The following is a 12,092-nucleotide window of genomic DNA, read 5'->3' as shown; positions in this document are numbered from 1 at the left end:
ATTATCTTTGTTATCCGCCACAGCAGTGGAAATGTGATAGCCAAGCTTTCTGCACTGGCGGGGCCTTGTTGGATTGAGTGGTTATCTAACTAGTTGGAGAGTTTTCGGGGTCCATCTTTGGTGTGAGAATGTTTAGAGATTTGAAGGGTATGTGCAAGTGTCTGTGTGCTTATATGCGCGCGTCTCTTTTGTGTCTTCCCACACTCGTGTGTGTGCCTGTCTGATCCCACTTGTTCCTATGGGCAGGACATCAGGTCATATATTTGTCTGAAGTTGGACAAGCACAGTTCCTGCAGCAGCTGGTCGGCCTTTAGTGGGAATGTCCTAAAACGGGAGATTTTCTCTTTCGCGAGTGGGAAGAAAACATTTGCTGATGTGAGACCAAACCCCTACATCTTTTGCCTTTTTTGCCTAGGTCAGAGGCGACCACGCATTTTGCTTGTGCTGAGAGGCGCAGGAGGCACAGCCCCATTGTCTGTACTGTGCTGATAAGTGCAGATGAAGGCAGCCAGCCAAGGTCCATGGCTCTGCCTCATCTGCCAGTGTAGTGACCACACCCAGTCAGCCCTACACCCCCTCGTCTTTGCCAGATGTGGATACACTTTCACCTCTGGAGAGGGGCTCCTCCTGGGAGGTTAGCATACAGGTAAGGGTTGAGGCCCCGCCATGACGCTGCCTGCTGGGGCTTCACGAGGTCAGTGGCGTCACATGATAAAGTGACTCTCAGTGCGCCGACGAGTGGAGAGGCATCCACGAGGCAAAAATCATAAGAACAGGAAAACAACAAAACCCAAGCAGGTGCACTCGGCATGTGCTGCAAATATAGACCGGCAGAATCAGTGCTTAATTTGTAAAGAGAATATAAACACTGGGGCCGCCATCAGGAGGCTGCCGCATCTTGCACAACCTATGCCCATGCAGTGCTGCCATTAACAGTACGAATACGACTAATCACCTCACACTAGTACAAGTGACAAAGTATAGGAACAAAGGAAGTCTAGAACACTTGTCCTGTACAAGAGTTGTAAATCTGAGAAACCGTTAATAGTTGTTCATGTTTATTAATTCAACATACATCACAACATAAACACGTATTAATGGTTTATCAAATTTAAAACAAATATTATTATAACATTGTTCTGATATTTATAATCCAGTTAGATAGTAGGATAGATTGCGAAAGACAAAACAAAGGCAAAACCTATTGACTTAGCCGATGCTTGTATTTATATATGTTTTTTCAAAGGTAAGGGCCACTGGTTCTTCTCGAAGACACATAAAACCTAGTATGCCTGGCTTCCCTGGTGGATTGGGAGCGTCTCCATGACTGAATTTGAAATGCAGACACTGCTCGTGTATGTGCTTTGAAGGCATCGTTGGCCTGTGGGAAATACTTCTTACCCTGACCCCAGCCCTGCACACGGATTGTTCCGTGCACATAGTAAAACTGCTTCTTTGTCTTCCAGGCAAGCAAACTTTGAAGATATTTGACGGTGATGATGCTGTAAAACGCAGTCAGTTCCGGCTAATTTCTGTTCCAAGGATTGCAAAACATGAAGAAGTTGTGGTAAGAGAGCGTGTTAATCAGCATTAGGCAACTTTCATTTTTTATTGACTTTTCAGAAACTAGGAAAACATGCCTAATACTGTCTGAGTAAGTCGTAGTAAGCAGGTGCTTTGTAGATGACTAATGTTCTGGCATACAGTGAGTGTATTTATGAAGCATAGCAATACTGACATTCACACTGAATGTTCAGCTAGTGTGTTTAGTTGCTGGTTCGTTGAAGGCCGGTATTTAATGAATAAATAAATACTGCATCGTTTCAAATGATGATTGATAGAGCTGCCATGTGTTCAGTTTACTTGTGCGTGCCGTTTACAGTTTGATATTGTGTTTCACTTGGAAGAGTATTGCCTTATGTGTGACATTTTGAGTGCTCCTATATTCAGGAACTTAATATTTATCCAGCAATAGTAGGACTTCCCCCTCGTTTTTATCATTGTCTGTCAGCAGCAATGGCATCCAGCAACATTGTCTTTAACACATCAGAAATCATCATTGCCCCAAGAAGATTTGCACCATCTCTGGGAATAAACATAGCCCATCTCAGAGACTTTCACCAGTGATAAGTGCCCCAGCAGGAAAATTCCACAGGAAGAACTGCTATGGCTTTGCCTCACAGTCTCTGTCTGGGTGGTATTCATTGAGCAGCTACATTGTATTCACCCCCACAACAGCCCAGGCACCTGGAAGGATTTCCTTCCTTGCTTCTCTCCTTGCCTCCAGTGTAACACTAGTTAGGAAAGGAGGACTGTAACACTGGAGGCTGGAGTAAAAAAAAGTCTACTCTGAGATTAATGTTTTGAATTGGATTTATCTTTATGTGCTTGAATTTGGCAGAAACAATGCAATGGCCGTTACACAATTTGATTTATACTTTAATTTTAAGATCTATCCTGTGGATCGGTGCCTTTCACTAGCCTTAAAACGGCATACTGAGAGAGGTGAGTTTGGAAAAACTGCCTCCTTGGCTGACAGACTAAGGCAGCCAGAGGTAAAACATTTCAATGAACATTAAGTAAGCAGGCTTTCCCCAGCTCCAGGTCGTCAACATGGAATAGGTTTCGGCTTTCACCACTATGGAAGCTTAAAAAGCCCCTAGGCCTAGAATATGGATTAATGCAGCAGATAACCAGTGTCCGAAGGCACAGAACTAGAAACCTCAAGTTCTCATATTCCTGTACAGCACAAATGCAAGTACTAGTATTGTAAGCAGCCAGCATTGCTGAGGCACTGAAGTAGTATGTGTCAGTCGGTGTTCACCAGGTCCAAGCTAAACAGATTGATCAAGTGCAACAGGCTTCACATCAAATATAATAATGATGTCAACTGCCAGCCTTAACTACTGATCTATCTTGGTGGCAGCATCCTCCAGTGTTTGAAAGTAAGAGTTCTCCTGTGGTGATGTTTGCTCATTCTAAAGGCCCACGGAGCCTGTCACTGAGTTTAGCCAGTGGAAACTGGCCCAGTCGCGCACCCTTGAAATGAGTTGGGCAGGGCTCTGCTGCCATCCCAGCAGCATATATTTTTACTGGGGTCATCAGATTTTTCTCGTCCTTGACGTTCAGCAAACCCCTTTACTTCACGCTCTTTAGTGACAAGTTCCCTGTTAGGCAAGAGGCTGTCCACTGCAAGTTCAGCCCAGATATCCCCATGGATCATTCAGGAAACTGACTTTCTGAGGTCTTGAAATCAGCTAATGTAGGGCAAAGATGTAGGCTCAGGTATGAGCAGCTCTTCCAGATTCTTGTAACAGCCAAGCAAGAGCTCCCCATAGAGCAGTCGTTAGGGATGTGATTCCCTTCTTCCGTACTGGGGCTGAGAAGCTTGTGAGTCTAGTGGGCACAATTAGAATAATTAGAATGCAAACGAATAAGCTATTGAGAAAGGGACAAAACCCAGTCAACAGTTCCCACCCTCTACAGTCCCACCTTTGCTACTGGACAGTCGGGACCCTGTTCTAAGAACGTGCACAGTCACTCTACATCTTGCTCCGCTTTCTTTGGATGAAAAAATCCAACTTGGCTGAGGGCAGAGAGTCAGAAGTAAAGCCTCTCATAGCAGAAACTTAGTGATATCGTGGTTATTTATGGGCGATCTGAATCTACAATTGAATATTGTCAGCACTCACTCTAAAGTAAATGGAGATTGTGTGGCTGGGCAAGAAAATGAAGCAGTCTCTGCCTGATTTTCCCATATTTATGTTGTGTGTATGTCGCACAATCTACCGATTTGTTATGAGACCCAGAATCATTATATTTCTTGGCAGCAGAGATTGCACATTTACCTGTGCTTCAATTTAAACAAATATCTTCTGCTGCTTTCCCACCTGCTGCTGCATAGAATTGTGTTTGAGAGTGATCCAGACAATGCTTAGAAGTGTTCCTTCCCCATTTAGACAAAGGTGCCTCCAGCATCCGTGGCACACTGTGGTCGCTTTTCTACATCTTGGTCAAGCAGGATCCAGATGTGTCCACACTTACATCCTCAGCCAAACACCAAGATGCTCTTGATGGGTACTGTGGAGTCCCTTGTTTCACCATTTGCCTTTCATGTCTCAATGCTTCAAAATATTTTAGTGTCTTTACCAGACTTTTCTTTGCCTTTGCCTTTGACCTTAAAGCTCTAAATATAATAAAAAAATTCTGGCCGCTATATTGTGTACCATTTTTGCATTGTCATCATTTTTTAAATTTTAAATGGTTACTGTTGCCTATTTGACATTTGACCTCCACATGTCAGCAGACACAGCACACATGTAGGTAGCTATACATAAAATGTGATTTTTGTAGAAAAAAGAGTAATCACATTTTAAATTAAAAAAAATGTTACTGCAGTGTGAACACTCGCTGGATCTGAGCAGGGTTTGAAATTTCATGGGATGGAAATACGCTGAAGAACACCATTCCCCACATTATATTTTTCACAAATTGCTATGTTAAATTACAGTATTTAAAAATCTGATGGTTTGCTGACTTTTTATATCACATTGAGTACTGAGTATTCGACTTTAAAGGTGATAGACAGCATTTTGTTTAGTATCAGATTGACCAGGCCCAGGTGTAGGGACTGTATGGCTATTATGATGAGAGATTTCTAACCCCTCTTTGAAGATGAAACTTAGATACTAGCAGAAATTCTGGAGGTGGAGATTTATGTAGGAGTTCATTCGCCAGTGGTTTTGAATCAGACATGCAGATTCAAAAATCTACAACATTCTTTACCTTTGAAGCTCAATAGGGGCTTTAGAGCAGCTAGTCGAGCTCCCTCTGATAAGCTATCAGGCTTTACTTTGAACGGCGTAGAGGTACACTTCGTAATATTAGTGTACAGCGTGACCACAAGCCACCTTTATTGATCTTGAAGTGGGTATGCCCTAATGACTCAAAAGCCATTGGTACTATCCAGTTACCCAGGTTGGTAGATCTTCAGGTGGGACAATGCTAGAATGGATCTTGAATAGCCAAACAATATTATGAAAGCAATCCTTTCTTAATGGTGCTGGATTCCGAAAATGTGCTTGATCCTGACTTAGAGTTATGGTACCATTTTTTAAGCAGACTCTAGGGACATTTGCCCAAAATTTGCGATGCCCCTCATTTGGGGATTTTTAGTTTAAAATTGCAGATTAGCAAATGTAAAATACTAGAAAAGATCAAAAGTCCTGCAGGCTGTATGTAGACAGTAAGTTGGTCTCCTGTAGGGCTATCTATAGAAATATGTTAACTCTTCAGATGAAATCATTCATTATGTGGTCTTGGCCAATTTTACAATAGGGAATAATAAAAAAATATTGACCATTTGTTTGGGTAGTAATTGGATAAACCTTTCAGGATTATGCCTTCACCACTGAATGCCATACCAGTTGTGATGCATGATTTATTTAACAAATTAATGGTTATCCCAATCCCTCCTACTTCTGTGAGCTGATAATGCGACATCCTCTGGTACTATTGAAGAGGGGAGGTTAACCATTAGAGCTTAGAAGAGAGACAAGGTGCCAATAGACTGGTTGGTTCACTTACGGTGTTGAATCTGTACTACCCACTTGATTGATCTACTTAACAAAATAATATTCACATGTGAGACATTATCATAATAGCAACGGGCAACATCAGTCCCTGTTTATTAAAAAGGTTGCATAATTCACCTATTAATTACAGGCCTTTCTTCCTACTCAGTTGTTAGTAAAATATTGGGAAAGCTTTGGCCTCTGAACTCCAAAGTTAGCTGGATATTAGTTATTCCAGTGATGGCATCAAGCTGGATTTATGACATCCCTGGGGTTGGTGAAACAAAGCTTTCACCTGTTCTGTTTTGTGATGAAATACAATGCAATGAGGAAGTAGCAGCTTTTTGTGGCATTCCTCCACCTCAAGGTGCTCTTTGATGATGTAAGTAGAGGGAAATTGAGACGTTCTTTGGAAGAGTGGCAAGTACCTTCTTGTTAAATGTGTGGCATATTTTTCCTGCATGCAAACAGTGAGGTAGCAGTATGCTTTGGAACCGGGGAGGGATAGGGGAGGAGTGGGTCAGAAAGCCTCCCCCCATTCACTAAGGAGGAGTTTCTACAGTGCTTTGATTTGAAGTCCATTGTGCACAGCAGAGCCTGCCTCCCTTAGAAAGTTATATGAAGCTCCAATGAAGTTACTGACGATTGGAGTAAAGGATATAAACATACCTAGGCCATTAACCTGTCCTTCGGTTTTCCAGGCATTTAGCAATTGAAGTCACCAAAGTTTATCAAGAGACCTTTTCTAACAGGTTCGTTTACCTGGGTACCACATTTTAAAAGTACCTTAAATACACTGGACTTCAGTAACATTTTGGTCAGAGCATACTACCTCACTACCTCAAATCTTATTAATTAAAACCATTACTGGAACAAGATTAGATTTAAGCCCTAGAAACTACAGGTTCAGCATCTCATTGTGATCAACCATCTTGGTGTCAACCTCCCACAAAGATGTGAGTTCAGTTTGACATAGTTATCCCCATCAAATCGGTCTCGCTGTATTCACTTGTGAACTGGTCCCATATTCCTTCATAGTTTTCCTCTGTTCCGCTGCTCCTCTAGACATGTTGTAGATGAAATACACTTAATGGTTGTTATCCCTATGTTTGTTAATATGTGAAAATAATATCAGCTCATATCTTATGTAATACTAATGAGAAAAAGTAATATGAATCCACAAGTCATTCCCCGCTAGGTGTGTTTCCTCTTAAAGGACAAAATCGAGCTTATGCCTAAGGCGTGTCTCAACATCCAGATCCCTCTTGATTTTATTGCCTAGATCATTCACATTCCAGGTGAGCAATCTACATTTTCCACTGGTAAGTATTGTCATGATGGCCCTGTACACTGCTGGATAACCCATATCTCTCGTGAATAAATAGGGGATTCATCTCATGCTCCCAAACATTTCAACCACCCGACATCAACACCAACCCCCGAATGACTCCACTGACCCACATTTCTGTATGGCAGGTTTAGAACTACCCACTAACCCAAAGCCCGAAGTACCAATTGCTCCATAACTTGGGTAGCTAAAGTATTCTCACACAAGAGCTATAGAAAAAAGAAATTACACCTAGGGTCATAGCATAACATATTATATCCTCTTTGTGTCCCATCATAGAATCAAATGTACTTAGGTCAAGCGGTAAACAAAAGACCTCACTCTAGCACCAGCATGATCTCCAACTTAGATAGCAGTTCCTCATTTAAAGAAGAACTCCGATAAGGAAAGGAGATGTTTATTCAGGGAACCTCCCCATCAATGTATCATCTTTCTATACTGCAGCCTATACTACCAAATAGCATGGCATGTACTACGTGGAATAAGTATTAAGAAGAATCAGGGGCTAGGGACATGATTAAAAGCTCAAAAGAATCAGTACGCAGGAATGACTCAATTAGAACTTGCAGCAGCTCACATTAACAGAGACCTAAATCACTATACAGTGCCCTTTATTAAATGTATATAACATTTAATTATCTAAAAAAGTAGGTCCTCTGTTTTTCATGTATTTTCAGCTACTTTATTTTTAATGTGTTTCATCTACTTTACATTTGCATGCATAAAAAAAATGATCAAATATACACATTAACAATTCAAAATGTACAAAAAGCAAAACTAAAGTAATTGGGGATGTCCACAAATTAAAAAAGAATAAAAGTGGGAGCTAGAAGGTCTCTTTGCAAAAATGTCTGTGAAGTTTAGTGTATGAGAGCAGATCGTAGCCATACTCTTTCCTAAATTAAGTGCCCTGACTTTATGGAACAAGAAAGTGGTTGTTCGGAACTAACCTGTGACTTGTCTTGTTTTTTAGTTTTTCAATGTAGGATCATTCAAGAATCCTATTCCTCTTTCTTGTCCTATGACCGGCTTCCTGTGGGTCAAACATTCCCCGCCAATGAATACCATTCACCAGACCTTTCTCCTGCCACATTTATGCATGGATCATATATTGATGTGTGCTCCTATATGTACTGTATGTTCTGATCCTTATTATATTGCATGAAGATTTATGGCATCTGATTCTACCAGTTAGTCAATGGCAGACCTCCATATAACATGGTGTTGAGTGGCGAGATTATTCTTCCTTAATTTGATGATGAAATTATTATGTTGCTTTGTGGCTTACCAGTTTAGTACATCATTCCTGGCCTCGACTTCAGTCTTTCAAAGGGCACAGTCTTGTTCAGTGTTGCTGAGGGGCAGCCCCAGAGAAAAAGGGGGAAGCTACTTCCACATAATTCTCTTTCAGTCATTTAGCTTTTGGGGTGCCTTATGTAGAGCAAATCTATGCATTCAATGGAATTTATCATGTGATAGAGACTTTGGTCGGTCTGCCCAAATTTGAGGCACATGGCTTCATTAAAATCCCTGGGTTGGGAGGGGTGGCTGTGGCTCCCAGAAACTCTAGGAGGCGTGGTGCCGACCCAGAAGCAGGCTCTGAGGACGGAGGCCTAAAAGGACGACGCTCCCCCTGGGTTGCATCAGCCGAGCGACAGGATGAAGTCGAAGACCACTTGTTCTTCTTCAACTTCTTCTTCTTATGATCTGAATGTCCTGAGGACGAGTGGTGATGGCTCCTCGAACAGTCTCATGACCTTCCTCTTGAGCAAAACTGGGCGTGACGCCGGGCCAACTGCTGGGCCGCTATGAGCTTTAGGGACTGCTCCCTCAAAGTCTTCAGGTTCTTGGCCCGACAGTCGGAGCATGACTTTGGGTCGTGGTAGTGCTCCAGACACCACAACCACACAAGGTGTGGATCCATCACTGACATCATGAGGTGGCAGGAATCACACGGCTTAAATCTGGTCTCATGAGAAAACATCTTGACGCACCAAGAATGTAAAAAAAGTTTGACAAAAGTATCAGTCAGTCAAAAAGCGACTGAAGGTAGCGCTTCTCCAGATCTGCGCATAGGCTGCAGCGGAAAGAAAAAAACTGACGTCAGCGCCGGGTTGGCACCTAAATATGATCGCAATGTCATGACAGCGACTATGACACCAGCGATGGACACGGAGTCGACCATCGCCACCTGAAGGCGTGAAGGGGTACTGCTTGAAGGAAAATCTCCGGATCTAGTCTGACACCTGGAGGAAATGTTTTATAACAATTTCAGGTAGTCAGAGAGTTTTATATATATATATATATATATATATATATATGTTCGATGGCATGTGTAGCTGCAGATACACATGCTGTGCACAGTCCGCCATCTGGTGTTGGGCTCGGAGTGTTACAAGTTGTTTTTCTTCGAAGAAGTCTTTTCGAGTCACGAGACCGAGGGACTCCTCCCATTTCGACTCCATTGCGCATGGGCGTCGACTCCATCTTAGATTGTTTTTTTTCCGCCATCGGGTTCGGACGTGTTCCTTTTCGCTCCGTGTTTCGGGTCGGAAAGTTAGTTAGAATCTCGGAAAAAAATCGTCGGTATTGTTTGCGTTTGGTATCGGGTTAGTTAGAACAAATCGACACCGAATTTTGAAGAGCTCCGGTGGCCCTTCGGGTTTTTTTCGATCCCCCGTCGGGGCCTGGTCGGCCCGGCCACGTGCGACTTCAAGGCTGATGGAACGGACCCCATTCCGCTTCTGCCCAAAATGCCATAACAAGTATCCGTATACGGATCAGCATCTGGTCTGTAACTTGTGCTTGTTCCCCGAGCACAAGGAGGATACTTGTGAAGCCTGTCGAGCGTTTCGGTCGAGGAAGACGCTGAGAGACCGAAGAGCCAGGAGACTACAAATGGCGTCCACGCCGACAGGTCAAGAACGTTTCGAGGAGGAAGAAGAAGCTTTCTCCATCCGCAAGTCGGATTCTGAAGAACTCGACGCCGAAGAAACACCCCAAACCGTGAGTAAGACGTCGAAAATCAAGACTCACGAGAAGTCCACAAAAGCCCAGGGGACGCCACCGCCAACAGGCCATGGCTTAACCCGAAAAATAGGTGACCGATCCAAGGCACCGAAAAAGGGCATGCTGGTGTTGAAGTCATCCGACTCCGGTCGAGATACCGCCACACAGCAACCTCGGAGCCGAGACAGCGGCTCCGAGAAACTTCGGCACAGAGACAGCGGCACCAAAGAATTTCGGCACCGAGACACCACGCCGAAAACAAAGAAGGTTTCTTCGGAGCCTAAAAAGACTTCAGAAAAGGTTTCGGTTCCGAAACATCCAGCCTCGGAGCCGAAAACTAGTTCCTACACAGAGGAACAAGGATTAACCTCCCAATTACATAGATTTGGAGAGGAGCTTCAAGCTGGAGAGCCTGACTACACGCAAAGAAGGCTTCATATTCATGAGGACACAGGGAAGATAACCACTCTTCCCCCAATCAAAATAAAAAGGAAACTTGCCTTTCAACAAAAGGACAAGCAACCACAGGCAAAAGTGGCAAGGAAAACCACCCCACCACCGTCTCCACCACCATCAATACATGCATCACCAGCAACAACTCCACCACTGATGCACTCACCAGCTCATACTACAATGAGTCAGGATGATCCCGATGCATGGGACCTTTACGATGCTCCAGTGTCTGACAACAGCCCAGACTCCTATCCCACAAAACCGTCACCACCTGAGGACAGTACATCCTACACACAGGTGGTCGCAAGGGCAGCCGAATTTCACAACGTCACCTTACATTCTGAACCAATTGGGGATGACTTTCTGTTTAACACCCTATCCTCCACCCATAGCCAGTATCAAAGCCTTCCCATGCTCCCAGGAATGCTAAAACATTCAAAACAAATATTTCAGGATCCAGTTAAAGGCAGAGCCATAACTCCAAGAGTGGAGAAAAAGTACAAGCCACCGCCAACAGATCCAATCTATATTGCAACACAACTAACACCAGACTCAGTAGTTGTCGGGGCAGCTCGTAAGAGAGACAACTCTCATACCTCAGGAGACGCTCCACCTCCAGACAAAGAGAGCTGCAAATTTGATGCTGCGGGAAAAAGGGTTGCAGCACAAGCAGCAAATCAATGGCGTATTGCCAATTCCCAAGCACTTTTGGCAAGATACGACAGAGCTCATTGGGATGAAATGCAACATTTCATCGAACACTTACCCAAGGAGTTCCAAAAAAGAGCGCAACAGGTGGTAGAAGAGGGACAAAGTATCTCAAATAATCAGATACGGTCTTCCATGGATGCAGCAGATACAGCTGCAAGGACAATAAACACTGCAATCACGATACGAAGGCACGCATGGCTGCGCACTTCAGGGTTCAAGCCGGAAATCCAACAAGCTGTGCTCAATATGCCATTTAATGAACAGCAATTGTTTGGGCCGGAGGTAGACACTGCCATTGAGAAACTCAAAAAAGACACCGATACAGCCAAAGCCATGGGCGCACTCTACTCCCCGCAGAGCAGAGGCACATTTCGGAAAACACCTTTTAGGGGAGGGTTTCGAGGTCAACCCACAGAAACCACAACCTCACAAACAAGACCTACTTACCAGGGTCAATATCAGAGGGGAGGTTTTTGGGGGCAATATAGAGGGGGCCAATTCCCAAGAAATCGAGGAAAATTCCAAGGCCCCAAAACTCCTCAAAATAAACAGTGACTCACAAGTCACACAACCCCATCACATAACACCTGTGGGGGGAAGACTAAGCCAATTTTACAAACTTTGGGAGGAAATAACAACAGACACTTGGGTCTTAGCAATTATCCAGCATGGTTATTGCATAGAATTTCTTCAATTCCCTCCAAACATCCCACTGAAAACACACAATATGTCAAAACAACATATAGATCTTCTAGGACTAGAAGTTCAAGCATTGCTACAAAAGGGCGCAATAGAATTCGTACCAAATCTACAACAAAACACAGGAGTTTACTCACTGTACTTTCTAATACCCAAAAAGGACAAAACTCTGAGACCAATACTAGATCTCAGAACACTAAATACCTACATCAAATCAGACCACTTTCACATGGTCACGTTACAAGACGTAATCCCACTGCTCAAACAGCAAGATTACATGACAACATTAGACCTAAAAG

At 43.5% G+C, this 12,092-nt stretch overlaps 1 protein-coding gene across 1 annotated transcript in view; it reads left to right on the top strand.

Annotated features, from left to right (window-relative positions):
- Positions 1–12,092, top strand: part of DGKQ (diacylglycerol kinase theta) — an 848,589-nt gene that overhangs the window by 633,274 nt on the left and 203,223 nt on the right. Inside the window, exon 8 of the mRNA XM_069236577.1 lies at positions 1,467–1,567. Within this exon, the coding sequence (XP_069092678.1) occupies positions 1,467–1,567 (101 nt within the window). The remainder of the gene's footprint in view (positions 1–1,466; positions 1,568–12,092) is intronic.

The sequence above is a fragment of the Pleurodeles waltl genome, chromosome 1_2, assembly GCF_031143425.1.
Source record: "Pleurodeles waltl isolate 20211129_DDA chromosome 1_2, aPleWal1.hap1.20221129, whole genome shotgun sequence".
Taxonomy (NCBI): Eukaryota; Metazoa; Chordata; class Amphibia; order Caudata; family Salamandridae; genus Pleurodeles; species Pleurodeles waltl.
Note: the sequence above shows the minus strand (reverse complement) of the source record. Positions and strands in the feature narration are given on the sequence as shown.